The following is a 17,150-nucleotide window of genomic DNA, read 5'->3' on the forward strand; positions in this document are numbered from 1 at the left end:
AAGTCTGCATGCCTCACACATGGGTCCACATTTACAGCATTACTTAAATACTTTAGAGTTTTTCTTGATTCTCAACATCTGTTTTTCTTCTGACTATATATATATATATATGAGCTCTCACGAAATAATTTTTATCTTGGTGATTACAAATTAAAGTTGGGTTAAAAGTTCAACAAGTATGTGTGTATTTACTGTGTCTTAAAACATGTAACACATCAAAATTACAACTGAACTACAGAACAACCATCATTCCAAACCATCAGATATCAAGCTGAATGGAAGTCCTACAAATAAGTAATTAAAGAGAAACCACATCAAGACTGTAGGAGGGTTAGGGGCACAAAATGGGATGGTCCCGCACCCATGTGTGGCAGATAAAAATTAGGAGGGATATCTCAGGAGCAAAGGGTCCCACACTGGGGCCGCCAGCCCAGGGTTCCAGTGCCATGAAGAGAAGTCACCATAACTCTGGCTGTAAAAACCAGTGGGGATTGAGGTTGTGGAGGACAGAAACTTCTAGAGTCCCAGGCAGTTCCTCTTTAAAGGGCCCATGAACAGACTTACTCAGACTCAATCCCTCTGAGCTCCAGCATGGAGGCAGCAGATTGAAAGGCACCAGAGACATATGGGGAAGAACTGAATTGTCCAGCATCAAGGCGAGAGCTGGGAGGCAACTTTCTCCCAGACAGAAGGACTGACAGAGGCCACAGTTCCTTCTCTGAGCCCTCTCCCACAAAGCCACAGAGATGGCAGGCAGGTGCCGTATCTGAGACTCCGTCAACCTGGCTCACAGTGTTTGTCCCACCCTGGCGATTTTCTGAGGCCATGTCCCACCCAACTCTTGGGTCCACCCAAGCTGTTTCCACTGGCTTTCCATATGAATGGCTTGTCTTGGCCCATGCTTCAGATTTTCCTAAATTCTCTCAAACAAGCAGCATCTGGCTTCAGCAAGCCCATACCTCTCACTAAGTTAACCCAGGCCAGGCACAAGTAGCAGCCAGCCTGGGTTTATAGCTCGGCCTCACCAGGGTTACATCAAAGCCCAGCACAAGTAACAGCCATCTACAGATTGCTTCGCAGCTTATTCTGTGTGTGACCCATGCACAGAACACAGATGGTAGCGGACCTTGAATATGCCAACAGCAATCAAGGCTCAACTACAACAGGAAAGTGTACACAACCCACATAGTGGGCAGAGTGGGCTCGAGTACCCAGCTTGACTAAAAGGGGTGGCTGTGCCACTGGACCCAACAGGACACCTACTATGTTGGGCCACTCCATTAAGCCTGGGAGACATAGGAGCTCTACCTAATACACAGAAACAACACAGGGAGACTGCCAAAATGAGAAGATGAAGAAACATGCCCAAATGAAGAAAAAAAACAAAGAACAAAAAAAAAAAAAAAAAAAAACAGAATGAAACTCCAGAAAAAGAACTAAACAAAATGGAGACAGGAAATCTACCAGATGCCCAGTTCAAAATTATAAGAATGGTCAAGGAACTTAGTGAGAATCTCTACAGCATAAAAAAGTTCCTGTCAGGAACAAAGGAAACAGTAGTTAAAGTAAAAAAATATTTACAGGAATTAACAGTAGAGTGGGTGAAGCCAAGATTCAAATCAGCAATCTGGACTATGAGGAAGCAAAAAACACCCAATTAGAACAGCAAGAAGAAAAAAGAATCTAAAAAAATGAGGAGAGTGAAAGGAACCTCTGAGAGAACTTCAAGCATATCAACATTTGCATCATAGAGATTCTGGAAGAAAAGAGAGCGCAAGAAATTTAAAACCTATTCGAAAAACTAATAACAGAAAAATTCCCTAACTTGGTGAAGGAAATAAACATACAAGTCTAGGAAGCACAGTGAGTACCAAACAAGATGAATCCAGAGAGCATCTCATCAAGACACATCATCATTAAAATGCCAAATGTTAAAGACAAAGAGAATCTTAAAAGCAGCAAGAGAAAAGCAGTTACTTTCTTACAAGGAACTCCCATAAGGCTGTCAGGTGATTTCTCAAAAGAAACTTTGCTGGCTAGAAGGGATTGGTAAGAGATATTCAAAGTAATGAAAAGCAAGGACCTACAACCAAGATTACTCTACTCAACAAAGCTATCATTTAGAATCAAAGGACAGATAAAGAGCTTCCCAGACAAGAAAAAGCTAAAGGAGTTCACCATCACTGAACCAGTAGTCTATGAAATAAATAAAGGGTCTTCTTTAAGAAGATCAAAATTATGAGCAATAAAATGGCAATAAATACATATCTATCAACAACTGAATCTAAAAGAAATAAACAAGCAGAACAGAAATATAATCATAAATACAGATAATGATCTGATGGTTGCCAGGTAGGAAAGAATGGTGAAAAAGGTGAAGGGATTAAGAATTATAAACTGGTAATTACAGAATAGTCATGGGGATGTAAAGTACAGTATAGGGAACAGAGTAGCCAAAGAACATATATGCATGACCCATGAACATGGACAATGGTGTGGGGATCACCTGAGGGAGATGAGGGGGTCTGAGGAGAGGGGCAATGGTGGAAAAAATTGGGACAAGCGTAATAGCATAATCAATAAAATATAAATAGAATTTAAAATAAGGTACAGTGTCCGGTAGAAGTAACACCTGCTTGAGTGTGGTTGGTAGGGTAATAATATGGGTGTGATAACTTACAGTTTTATTTTGAACTTTTCACCTAAAATGTCATATGGTGTGCTTGAGTATGGTATTTCTATGTTATAAAATTACATGGTTATGATTGTGTAATAAAAGATTTTGTAATAAAAAGATCCTGTATATTTAAAATATGATATGAAATATAATACATCATTAGGAAAAATGCTCTCAGCTTCTTTAATTAGGGAATAAAAAAATCCTATGATGCAATTAGTATGTTCTACACTGACCTGCTAAAATATCCCACTTATTTTTCTTGGGATTTTCTTAACAATACTCTGAAATTAGGGTTGTAAAACAAAATGTCGGATCAATATGATTGGAATCGTGTCTCGATGCTCTACTACAGAAGATAAAAAAGAGAAGAAAAATACAAAAATAGAAAGGAGGCGTTGGTATAGAAGTGATTCTTATTGAATGCAGTAAGAAAGAACATCTTGGATCAGGAAATATTTTATAAAAAAGGCTTTTGGAAAGGCCAAGATAATTTGAGGAATATAAATAAGCCACAGTAAGTTTTTTATAGAGAGAACAAAGAATATATGTGGGCACATAGGAAACATGAAACTTACCTACTTTTCAAACATTCTTCTCCCTCCCTGCATTAAACAACAAGATTCTCCACCAATGTTAGGCACACACACACTCAATCATGAACAGATCAATTAACTTTAAAAAGTTTAGTTTGTTTTACCACAATTAAAAAAAATATTTTTAAAACCCTAACTTTAGTTTGTAAAAATTCAAACTGTAATTAGAATAATTTTGAAATCTATAATCTAGGGTTGGCACTTCCAGGCTATTTAAAAACTTTTTTTTTAAACTGTGTTAAAATATACATAGCATAAACTTTTCTATGTTTAAAAATTTACATCTATATTTCATTTACTAATCCAGGAATACATTAGTTTCCACTTTTTCACAGTTGCCAAAAAAGACATGTTCATAATAAATGATAAACCGAAAGATTAGAAACCTTAGATTGCTGATTTTTACTCTAGGTTGAAAGTACTACCACCTTTTTAAAGTGTTACTTCAATAATTCTTACTATTTACCTGTGGAGATCTCTTATGGAAAGGAACCCTTGTAAACTGCCCATGACAATGTATTCTCCAATTATGCATATATCTGATACTTGTTCCTTTAGGACTTGAGACCCTAGATACTTTCCATTTACAGAAAACAGATGCAAGGCATTCTTATCCTGCAAAGATTAGATGAAGGAAATTTAATGATCTCAATTATGAACTCAGTTTCAATACCATTAATTAAAACTATGACTGTAACAATGATTATTGGGTTTAAACTGTTGGAATAAACACTTGGTTATATTTAAAGAGAAAGTGTGTAAGCAACATCATTGAAGTGATTTCGAATCAGACTGCCAAGTAAATAAATATTAAATAAGAACTCTTAGCCCTCCAAAAGAATTAAAATCTCATCCAATCCAAAAACAAAACAAAAAACCTCTACATTCTTTAAACAAAACGAATAGATTCGTAGGTTCTCTAAACTTTTCAAAGTTATCACTGAAAGAAAAATAAACATAAAAAAGTCATAGCTTCTTTATGTATACCCTGCCATGTGCAAAAAGAATTTAATATGGTTATAATTTTCACTTAAGCATATTAAGTCCCACAGAATCAGAAATTATTTCTGAAATCATATACAAGTCAACAGAAATCCTTAAAACAAAATACAAACATGAGGCCATGATTGTGGTAGGGTAAAGGTAATGGTAAAAAATGAACAAATTGAGAGATGAAAAAAAAATATGCTTTTTAAAACATGGTTTCCTTTTCTTCCACAAAATGCTTCATATGTAATGTGGGAAGGAAAAGACAAGCTTATAGCATAGTCTAACTCTATAGTATGATACTGTTAGATACCTTGAGGGTGGTCTTTTCTTCAATGCTGGAGCAGACAACAATATGTCCTTCCCAAGATACAGCCAAATTGGGAATGGTCAGGAGTAGAGAACTCTCACAAGGTGGTCGTAAAGTCCTCATGTACTGACCTTTCTGAATTGTATGTATAATCACAGTGCCATCCTACACATAGAAAATATTAGAAAATGAAAAAGACAAAAAGCACCAAAATAAAAAAAAAGAAAGTGGGCTGGATAAAGAAATGTGGGAAAGTAACTGCAAAAATGATTATTCCACCATGAACACATGTACCTTGAAAAAAACTTGAATCTTGAAATTTCAAATAGTATTTTATTTCATAAAGTGCCATGTTACTCTTAACTAATAAGACTAGTAAATTCGCAAAATAGAAGTGTCTTTTTAAGTTTGTACTTTCTGCAGTTTTCTACTTTTGCAAAGTCCTACACACAGTATAAAATTTCTATACTTTCACCAATTTCCCTACAAAAAAAAACATAAATACAAACATTACTTCTAAATTTATAGAAAAAAATCCCATTTTTTAAATCCTCACCCAAGAACATGCTTATTTACTTTAGAGAGTGGGGGAGGTAGAGAAGGAGGAGAGAAACATTGATTGGTTGCCTCCTGTATGTGCCCCAATGGGGACCCGTACCCACAGTGTATGTAATGTGCCCTGACAGGGAACTGAACCCATGATGTCTTAGTTTACAGAAGGATGCTTCAGCCCGCTGAGCCACACCAGAAAGGGCAAAATTAGCAGTTTTTAAAGATGAAATCTTACCCTTGATCCTGACACTGCCATGTCCAGCTCAGTGCTGATGCCAACACTCAGTACCTCATCAGTGTGTCCATACAGAATCTGAAAGGGTTTAGATGCTAAGCCCACAGGAACACCTCCCTAGTATTAAAACAGAAAAGCAAAGGTTATTTTCTTGTAGGCTATTTCTATTAAAAGGTTTACGCTGTATATAAACTGTCTAATTACAAACTAATACTGCAACTAGTTCTTACCACTGATTCTGTTCAAAATACTCATTCTTGTTTCTCCTTGGGTTTTAAAATTATTCTCAATCTTTGGTAGCTAAAAAAAAATCTGAATAATTTCAAAGTTGATTATTTTGTGTTAATTTTGTTCGCCCTTTTCATAGAGACATTTATTCTGCCTTCACTTTGAAAAATCATTTTGCATTGTATTTATGAATATTTTTTATTTATTGTAGTATATGAATTTCAGGGACATCAATTATCTTTATGCTGACTTGTCTGATTTCTACAGCAATCACTCTTTTCCTAATCGCTTTAATAATTTTGTTTTTACATTTGTATTCACTTTGATTACTACATTAATTCTATCTTCTATGTTAATAATTTTATTTTAATTTAGCCACATCAAATCTGTGGCCTTACTGTTTCTGTTTTGGATTTATTATACTGTCATGGCATTGCTCTGAATCTCAGTTTGATTCTTCTGTAATCTCCTTTTTCATCCTAAAATGCATTTTATAATTTCATTTTTGAGGTCCTATTTTATTGAATCAATATGTGTATTATGTTCTTCTAATGCCATGATATTACTGCAGGAATCTCCCTGTACTTGAGTTGTTTTCTTCCAGATGATTTCCTCATCTGCTTTTGGCATGCTTTGTTTGTACATGAGTAATACTTCCTGTGATGTAGAATGCTTGAGTAGTTACCATGGTATTTGTGTTATGATTATCCTAGATAACTGTCCATACGTTCTACCAGCACTACGTTATGTGAATGAAGTCCCCTTTACAAATTACCTGGGATACATTTGTCTTCCTGTCAGTGTGTCTGAGTGCTTGGTGTACTCTACCTAATTTTTTAAAATCAGGGCATTCCTATATTATTTAGGTAATTGAAGTTACAGAGAAAGATGGACCCTTCTCATTCATTTTTATAAAGACTGCATATTCCCAATATTAAACATGGTAAAGACAGAACAAAAATAGATTTTATTCACAAGTAGAGAAATAAAGCACTAGCAAATAAAATCCTACAGTGAAATATAATAATACATCACAAATTAAATGGGTTTATTGTAAAAACTCAAGGATAGTTCAACCTAAGACACTTCTCAACATAATATATTACATTAAGAAGAAATAAAGAGGAAAACTATAAATAAAAAAAGGAAGAGAAACCAACATAAAATAGCTGCAAAGGACACTATTGGGACTTACTTACAAAATTAGAACATGGACTATGGATTAGATAATGGTATTGTATAAATGCTAAGTGTTTTCATTTTGATAACTATATTCTGGTTATGTGTTAAGAATATCCTAGTTCTTGGAAACTGCACACTAAAGTATTTAGGGGTAAAGGAACAGGATGTCTCCAACTTAAAAACTGTTCAGAAAAAAATAAGAGGAGAGGGGAAGGAAAAGAGAGAGAGGATGGATTAGGATAAAATACTAAAACAAACAAATGGATAGCAAAAATGTACTATTTTTTAAACTTTTCTGTAAATTGAAATTTTATTAAAACTAAAAAGTTACCAAAGAAAAAAAGAAGGTAACTACTTAAATATTAAAAATCACAAAATCGATTAGCAAACAGAAAACTAAATGGCACATAGTGAAGGCAAATCATCAAAATCAGACATTAGACAGGAAAGCTAGCTATAATTTTCTTACCTTATTATGTTAGACAATAATATAATAGGATAAAAAAATGAAATAATAAGTACATTGGAAAATATTTTTTAAAAATCCTTTATTTTCACATGATCTTATTTTTTAAAAAGTTAAGAAATATCAATAACTATGAGAGCTAAATAAGGGGATTTGGTAAAAGAATTAGATATAAAATAACTATATAAATTAAAAGCTTTTTTCAATAGTAGTGATAGAAATAAAATGATTTTAAAAATCACAAAAAAACAGTAATAAAAATTTTGTAATTAGAAGTAAATATAACAAAGTACAGAACCTAAATTGAAAAAAAAATTATCAAAAAAAATTTATGCTGGTATAAATGATCTTCCACCCAGAAGTAAAGAAAATCATGTATATTGTTATAAAATTCAGAATATGTACTTTGTCTATAGAATACAGATTCCAGAATATAAAATATATGTATATATTATATTACATAACATATAAAAACTAATTACCAATGAGCTAAAGATTGAAATGTAAAACATAAAACAAGAAAAGTATTACAAGAGAATTTTTAGTTAATATTTTCATAAATTTGGAATGGGAGAAAGCCTATTAAACAAGGTAGAAAATCCAGAAGCTATAAATAAAAAAGATTCTTCCTTGAACCAACATTATTATAAGAGTACAATAATGTTGATGAAAATCACAAATCTGTAATTTCTACTAGTTCCACTGAAAGGAAAATAGGAACATTATGTTAACAGAATAAGAAAGTAATTGTTTTCCTGGAAGAGATTAAAGAGTTGTTTCTGGAAAGTGACAGGGTTAAAGGTAAAGAATCAGACAATAAACCTAGGGCAAATGTGGTGATTTAGGACAGGACTGAATCGAGAGTATAAGAATGCAAAGGAGCTCAAATAATCATTCATCGCCAGACAACAATACACTCACATCCCAACAGTATTCCCAGGGTAGATCTCTGACGGAAACTGAGTATTTAAATGCATAACTACCTGCTGTGTTATTTGCCATATCATACATGTGGTATCTCTGGAACCAGAAATCAAATGTATTCCACAGGAGTCGGTCGCTAAACAAGTCACAATATCTGTAAGGAAAAATAAATAAATAAAAAATAAAATAAAATGGCTTGGTTTTGCTAGAACAAAGAGCAATTTTAGTTTATGCTCAAACTATTACTAAATCAGCTGTTTTAATGGAGAAATATAGGACTGGCATTGGAAGAGCACTGAGAAAGCATGACTCAGAGAAGAGGCGGTATCAATATCACATAAAAGAGCTCTCTATGAGGCCACCCTTCTTTGAGGGTGAAGTACAGACACTGGGCTGGGAAATCCCAGTCAGAATCTTGACAGTAGGTCTAATAGTTTGGAACAAAGGCCCAGTAAATTGTGATACACTTCTCTACTCTCTCATCTCCAATTCACCCTACTCCCACTGGGAACTGCAATCCAATGCAGTATATGACCTTAACCAACATAGTACAAAATTACACCATAAATTCACAGTATAAAATACATTTTCCCTAAATCGTAAACACCTGAGCTAAGTGGCATCTTAGAAGTCACTGGTACAAAAGTAGTGGCAGACTCCATTTGCTTTCCTATTAGATTTATTAAGGAAAAATCTACTCGTTTTATTCTCATATTGAAGACAGACACTAAGAAATACCAGGTTAAAAAAACATTCAACAATTTCATGTTTCACTATTAACATGTAATAGGGTAGTTTATGTATTCATCAATTAAAACACATTTTTAAAAACATTTTGTCTTAAATTCTTATTTCTATCAACCAACTTTTTAAAAAAGGCTTAGTCTAACATCTTCAAAATATTACAAAGCTGTATTTAATTTATATGGTACTTAATATACCCAAAATATATTAGACACTCTTAATTAAGTAAAGCATATAAAATTCATAACACTGCCCTATCAAAAGTTCATTCGGCTTCAAAGGTAAGATGTAGTATTTTTTCCTAAGGAGTATGTACTACTTTTATAGTTAGAAAAATAGAGAAATTTTTGTGTTTTGGGAGGAAGAAAAGTTAATGCTTACCCATATGTCTGATATTGTGTGAAATAATTTTGCCTTTTGTAAGTGACATCACTTGAATGCTATTATCCCAATGTCCAGCACTGAAAAGCAACTTTGCATCATGTGATACTATAAATAGCTTAGAAGTGATCTCCAGCCCTGGAGCAAAAGGACCATTCAGACTACGCTGAGTTCTGTAAACACAATTAAATATTAGACTTTTCCTCGAAAGATCACTGAGACTTAACTATTTTTAATGTCTCTAAAAAAGAAATAAAAAACAAGTGTTCAACCTTCAATTTGAAATGTCTACTAATAAATGATACTTCCAGAAAATACACATTTATTTCTATTTTTCATGAAATAAAATTTTATATAACAAAGCCTCGAGAGTTAAGCATTAAGAAACTAAAATTAACCGAGATTGATGAAGGTGTGAAAAAAATTTAAATCTTGCTTTTCAAAGCCAATTAGTAAGAATGTCAATTCTGTAAATAGCAGCCTCAAAGTGCAGGGTGGGTAGAAGTAAGCTTACAGTTGTAATATATAAATAAATAATGCAAGAATAAACTGTGTTTTGTGTACTCACAACTGTAAACCTACTCTTGTCCACCTCTGTATAAAGACAAGATAGCATCTACCAAGACCAGGAAAGTTGGAAATAAACTGAAACTAGGGATCTACTACACAGGCAGATAAATGTGTATCTAACAATACCCATGAAGATCATTTTCCATTCCAACCAAAGAAAGCATATGGGTTTTATCCAATTCCCACTGAAATGCCTGTGCACTTAGCCAATCTAAATTCTGCAGAAAGACACAAAAAAGTGGTTATACCTCAGTGTGTTACAGAAAATGAAGACCAATTCTGACACTTAACTCTAGACTTTTCACTATTCAATATTAACTTGCTGAAGGTATGCTTTGAACAAAGCACAATGTACTAAGTTCTATGTGGGATAAGAAGGAAAAGATATTGACCTTAATATAGCTAAAACAACTCAAGAGTAAGGGAAACATCACCTGAACTTAGAATGTAACCTTTGGATATTTTAAAAGATAACTAAGGTAAATAATAAAGTCTTATTAGATAAAACACACAGAGTCTTATTTGTAGATAATATTGTATAATAAGCCCTGGCCAGTGTGGCTCAGTTGGTTGGAACATGATCCCATACACCAAAACTTTGGGGGATTTGATTCTTGGTCATGGTGTGCATGGGAAGCAACCAATCAATGTTTCTCTCTCTTTCTCTAAAATCAATAAACATATTTTTAAAATATTGTATAATAAAAACACAATTAAGTGTAAAAACTACTGCTAATAATTTTTGTTTCCATAATGGTATGACAGAAATTGTTTTCTCTTTAAACCAGTATCAAGTCAGGAAAATGGAAGGAGGAAACAAATGAAAGAAGAGGAGGAAAGGCAGAAAGAAAAGATGAAAGGCGGAACGGAGAGAGGAAAGAAAATCTGGATATCTACAATATTACTTTCAAAACGAAAACAATCATTCTTGCTGTTTTTCTTGGCAATAAGGTACTGCACCTCATTTGCTTTAAATGTTCATTTACTTACTTTGGATTTGTCACAGTTTGATCCCTGATGAATGTAAAGTAATTAGAAATGTTTCTATCATAAGGCAACCACCCATGGGTTCCAATAACATAATTCATGCTTACTGTTACCTAGAAAAAAATGTGAAGACGAAAATTAAATGAATAATTAAACAAAGCAACACAGGATAATCAAATGCTCACATGACATTAGCAGTTATCATTTAGGGAAAATGAAGGACTGTGTGCTTAAAACATAAAAACACATTAAGAAAGTCTAACATAATTTAAATGAAAAAGCTTTGTTTCATTTCAAGAAAAGTTGTCCCATGCATCTTCCTTTAGTGAGATTATTTTCCTCATAATTTCTCAGTTTATTAGCATCCATTAGTTGGCAGTCAGAAGTAATTAAGGGCCAAGCCTTATCATAAAATTTGACCTGTATCATTTAGAACATGAATGAGAAGTAGAACTTATGAAGTGTTAAGCTCTCCCTTCTTAGTGACAGAGTGAACATTTTCCTTTAAAAATGAGATTTCTATCCTATGATTATAAAAGTAGATTACCAAAAAGAAAAATTAAGATACCTTTTACAGGTATTAATAATACATATTATTAAATATACAATAAATATTTAATATTTATTTATTTAAATATATAATACAGGTATTAAATCTGAAAAAAAAAATCACAAGAATTCTACCACTCAAGAAGTACTATTATTATTTTTGTATCTTTCTCAATCTTTTTTCCTGAGTAAATGCACAATATGCATAATTAGAAAAAAAGGTCTAATTCTGGAATCTCTACTGATCACTCTGCTATATTCCATTTCTATGATTTCTAAGTGAGAAAACTGGAATAAGACAGACCTAGTTTTGGTTCATGTGCCAGGGTCCCAGATCCCTTTTGCTAGTTTTGTGACTATGAGCAAGTTACTTTTGAGTTTTAAAATTTCTCATCTGTAGAGGAGAAATAATACTATTGCATATCCCATAGGATATTTAGATGGATTACGTTACAAAATTCATGTAAAGCACTCACATGCATATCCTGCATGTAAACTGTAATCAATTCTGTATTATTTCTCATTTTCATATTACTGCTGTATGACATTTTAATGTCTAATATGATGATTTTAAAAAATATTTTATTTTTCATTTTAAAGAGGGGGTAAAGGAGGGAGAAAGAAAGGACAAGAAACATCAATGGGAGAAGAGAAACATCAATGGGCTGCCATCCACACGTGCCTCAGGGAACCAAACTTGCATCCCAGGCCTAAGCCATAGCAGCTGGGGCCTAGTAAGATGTTACATCCTATTTTCCCTGTACAAAATTTCCTTGTATCTTCACATATTTATTATTCCAGATAAACTTTAAAATTACAGTAACTACTTAAAATAAAAGCTGTGTAAATGGAAAATAGATTTTTATTCTTGGCCAAATTCTATAAAAGTTTTCTCTTTTTAAAAAGCTCTAAATATTTTTTATTTTCTCAATCTTTTTGTAAGTTGCATAGGTATATATAAGACAATGTGAAAAAGGGATAGTCAACTTACCAGTAACTCAGGACTGCCTTGAGACATAAAAGAACGAGACTGATTTTTGGGGACAATGGCCTTTATTAGTGGAATACCATCACTAATTCCCTATAAAACAAGACAGAGGTTTAGTGGCTGATTCTGCTCATCTTTATTACACACAAACTTTAAAATTTCTATTTCTTTAAACAAGAATGAACCCTGTGATACAGCATTTTATTCTATCAAAACATATCATCATTTAATTTAAAATGTACGAAAAAATTATATACTATGTTTGAATGGCATACTTGAAACTTCTGAAACCCATCACCTTCTTGTGTTCCACTACTCTGCTATTAATCAGAGATGTAAATTTCAAGGAGCATCGATTATTTAGGATCTTTCCTTTTCACTAGTTATACTGACATGAACATAAAGAAAAATATATACCATATAAGAGTACACCTCTCAAATAAGTCAAATGGGAAAACTGGTTATATTTTAAAGAGATTTCCTTTGGGTTTGCCTTTTCTTTTTTCCCCATATAATTGTCACCTTTGTATTTTTAAAACAGCTTTATTGTGGCATAATACACAAAAAATTGCACATACCATATTTTGCTGCATATAATGCGCTCCCATGTATAATGCGTGCCCACATTTTTGGCCCACACTTTCAGGGGGAAAAAAAAATCTTTCATTTTAATTGTTTAATTTAATCATTTATATATTTATATTTATATACTTGTTTGTATCATAAAGGAATTTTAGCATTTATTTTTGAACATACAGAGAAATTTTAGGTAACAAATAATTACAAAAGAACAGATACAAGATATTTCAGGCACTACCCAGGAATAATGCACATCCTTGTTTTTCCCTCATAAATTTGGACAAAAGCATGCACATTATACACAGCAAAATATGGTGTTTAATGTATATAATTTGATGAGTTAGGATTCAATTTCATATTCAGGTTTTTCCACCCTCTGCTTCAAATGTTGACTGTTTACCTTTTTTTAATGAATATTTTTTGAATATTTCATTTTTTAATTGTTTTTTCCACTACCATTTAGACCTCCTATAGCCTCTTCCATACCCCTACCCAACAATTACCACACTATTGTCCATGTCCATCAGACCTTCTTCTTTTTTGCTAAGTCCCTCCACCCTCGCCCCAGCTGTCAGCCTGCTCTCTATAAATGAGTCTGTCTCTATTTTGCTAGTTAGTTTGCTGTATTTCTCAAATAAGTCAAATGAGAAAACTGGTATATTTTAAGGAAATTTCCTTTTGGGTTTAACTTTCAAACAATAGGTGTGTTCCATTTACTAAGGCAGTTCCTGAAAGTTTCAATAGGATCAGAAAGTAAAGATAGTCCTCAAAAAACATCTACACACCTGACATCATCTTATTACAATGTGAAGGAGAACAATGGTTGGAACTAAGTTTCCTGATGTGACAATAGTTCATTATTGGGTACATATGTGCCAGGTGTTATTCTAAGAGCTTTATATGAACTAAATAGTGAATTATAATCCATATGAAGTCATAAGATGATTAAACATTATGAAAATAATTTTATCAGTATTACATAATAAATGTAGTATTACATGTCCATCAGATTATAAGTTAAATAGGGCGCTATATGTTGCCCTATGTTCAGTAAAGAATTCATATAGCAGGACTGAGGCAGCTCTCCTTGGAAAGGCCAGCCTGCAAGATTGGCCCTTTCCTGGCATCTGGTAACTTGGCAGGCAAAGAGTTCCTTGCAATGATTTAAAACTTGTCCTCAATGATAAGGGTGGCTCACTATGCCTAGGCTATCTGTACAAAGAATACTGTTAATGCAGAACTCCGGTTTTTCTTCTGAGAGTCTGAAATTTTGTAATGGTATGCAGAGAGTATCTATGTGACCAACCTCAAATAAAAACCTTGGGTGCTGAGTCTCTCTAATGAGATCCCCTGGTAGACAAAAACATGGTTTCCCATTTCATTACTGGAAGAATTAAGTATGTCCTATGTGACGTCACTGGGAGAAGGCTCTTTAAACTGCTTTCCCTAGACTTTGCCCCATATGCCTTTTTTTTGCCTTTTGCTGATGTTGCTATCTTCTCACTGAAATAAACCTTAGTTGTGAATACAAACACATGCTGAATCTGTGAGTTCTTCAGAAAACCACCAAACCTGGTGGTGGTCTTGGAAACCCAGAACACATCTTGGAAATGAGTCATTATTTCCAAGCATTTTTTTCTATTTGTTCCAGGCAAATGCCTAAGACGCTTTTGGAAAACAACCAATTTTGTAGAACTTTGTATGATTAAACATTAAATAACTATCTCAAGGAACATCCATCTAGGAAAAGTGACAAAAAATAATTTTGGACTGTTTACACAAATATGTGGAAACATATTTAAAGCTATAATTCATATACTTCATGAAAATTATATAGTAGATTATGAAAAAATTCCATAAAGATTTCCCATGATACTGAACCTAAGAAACACATTACAATCATGCTCTCCCTAAATGCAGAATTTGACAAACTAGGCCTGGGGGGCAAATCCAGCCTACCACCTGTTTTGTAGGTTGTGAGTAAGCTAAGAATGGTTTTACATTTTTAAGTATTTTACTATATAAATATGCACATATATACACACACATACATATACACATACAAACACCTAATAGTATCCTTGATTTTGTTTTTGACCACAAAATCCCAAACGTTTACTATGTGACCCTTTAAGAAAAATTTATCAACCTCTGTTGTATTGCATGAAAGTTGTTTTTTCTATGTATATCTCCAAACTATTCTTAATAACTTTTTTTTGCCGAGAGTGACTATTATCTGTCTTAGCCAAATTCACAGGTATAAATGCATTTCATATGTACATTTTGAATTATTCAAAGAAACTGAAGGTACTCTCTTTTTAAAAAATCTTTTTTTTTTTTATTTTAGAGAGAGAGGGAGAGAGACACATTGATTTGTTGTTCTACTTTATTAAGCATTCATTGGACAATTCTTATATGTGCCCTGACCAGAGACGGAACCTGCAACCTTGGTGTACAGGGACAACACTCTAGCCAACTGACCTACTCAGCATGGGCAGAAGGTACTCTTTCAATTACAGCATTAACTATCTTTGATCTTTGTTTAACCTGATCACTCCTGATACTAGCAATTAACAATCTGACTTACTGGGCCACATTTTATACATGAGCAGACATTATAATTGAGTTATTTTAGACTGCCTCTACACATCATCTCAACTGTCACAAAAAGCAATTTAAAATTATTTATGAAGTGTGCAACAGAAGAAAGCAAGCCAAGAGAAAGCCACTCAGTAGCAAACAAAAGCTTTCAATACGATTGTTTAAAAACTCAAGAACAGATAATTATTTACTATTTTGGATTACGTATTATAATCCACCCACTATATTGAAGAATAAAAGAAACACTGAGGTGTATAGAATTGAGAGAGAGAGAGAGAGAGAGAGAGACACTCTGATATTACCAAGTTGGATATTACCTCTATAAAAAATGACTTGAGTTCAGGGAGGTGCTGAAATAGGTTTAGGGTTGAAGTCTCGGTTCTGGTCTGCTTCTGCATTGCTTCTTCTGCTGATAATCTACGAGGGTGTGGTTCCTTAAAAATAATTTTAAGAAAAAATAATTTCATAACTATATTAAAACATCTCTCACTGTATTCCTTCATATGTACTGGGCTCTAGCTATGATGGATTACATATCATGCACTATTGCTCCAACTATTCCCCAGCCAAGTTCCTACCATCTTCATTTCTAGAGAAACCCTATTTATATCTTAAAAGATTTTCTTACTGGTATCTTCCTAAATATCTAAGCGAGTAACAATTATTCTCATATTATTGTCTTGAGCACACTGCTTTATTTAGTATTTTATTTACCACTTACTTCTATGTTGAATTACATATAGCACGTGTTTATGGTCTCCATTTTCCTATTAGGAAATAGGTATCTTAAAGTAAGGAAACAAGTCTCATTCATTTATGGATTTTCAACAGCTAGAACAGTATCATAAATCTCTTAAAGTATCTTAGTAGATGTTTAATAAATGCTTGGTAAAATTAAATATATTACTCAAAAGTCAAAAGTTATAATATGGGTGAATCTTTAATTCTGGAAACAAGATAAAAATGCCAATACTAACAGGTTCGAATTAAAGATATGGCTGAATTTTTCTTTCTTTAATGCCAGTGACATAGTACAGTCTTATCTTTATAAATAAAAAGAAAATAACCAACCAAGTTAACATTGCAAAGGTATAGTTAAAATATAGAAGAGAATTTTATCTAAAAGGGATTCTTCTATCTGGACTTGGGTTCAAAATGGCAGCATGGTAAATCAGCTCGCCTCCTCACACAGACACATCAAAATTACAACTAAACTACGGAACAACTATTATTCATAACCACCAAAAATAGAGCTGAATGGAAGTCCTACAAATACAGACTTAAAGAACAAACCACATCAAGACTGGTAGAAGGGGTGGAGATGCAGAACGGGCTGGTCCCACACCAATATGTGGCAGATTAAAATCAGGTAGGATACCTTGGTAGCAAGGGGTCCCAGCCCCAAACCAGGAACCCCTAGTCCCACACTAGGCACACTAGGCACTAGTTCCAGTACCAGGAAAATAAGTCCCCTTAACTGCTGGCTGCAAAAAACAGTGGATATTGAGACTCTGGAACACAGAAACTTCTGGAGTCCCAGGCAATTCTCTTAAAGGACCTATGCAGACTTCCTTGGACTCACTCCCTCTGAGCA

The 17,150-nt window shown here is 33.5% G+C and overlaps 1 protein-coding gene across 1 annotated transcript in view; it reads right to left on the reverse strand.

Moving 5' to 3' along the window:
- NBEAL1 (neurobeachin like 1) overlaps positions 1–17,150 on the reverse strand; it is a 150,929-nt gene that overhangs the window by 7,630 nt on the left and 126,149 nt on the right. The window contains exons 47-54 of the mRNA XM_054585818.1: positions 15,874–15,990; positions 12,380–12,469; positions 10,843–10,952; positions 9,283–9,455; positions 8,217–8,311; positions 5,358–5,474; positions 4,574–4,735; positions 3,740–3,888 (exon numbers count right to left, since the gene is read on the reverse strand). Of these exons, the coding sequence (XP_054441793.1) occupies positions 3,740–3,888; positions 4,574–4,735; positions 5,358–5,474; positions 8,217–8,311; positions 9,283–9,455; positions 10,843–10,952; positions 12,380–12,469; positions 15,874–15,990 (1,013 nt within the window). The remainder of the gene's footprint in view (positions 1–3,739; positions 3,889–4,573; positions 4,736–5,357; positions 5,475–8,216; positions 8,312–9,282; positions 9,456–10,842; positions 10,953–12,379; positions 12,470–15,873; positions 15,991–17,150) is intronic.

Source organism: Pteronotus mesoamericanus, unplaced genomic scaffold, assembly GCF_021234165.1.
Source record: "Pteronotus mesoamericanus isolate MK-2021 breed Mesoamerican mustached bat unplaced genomic scaffold, CSHL_Meso_final contig_90, whole genome shotgun sequence".
Taxonomy (NCBI): Eukaryota; Metazoa; Chordata; class Mammalia; order Chiroptera; family Mormoopidae; genus Pteronotus; species Pteronotus mesoamericanus.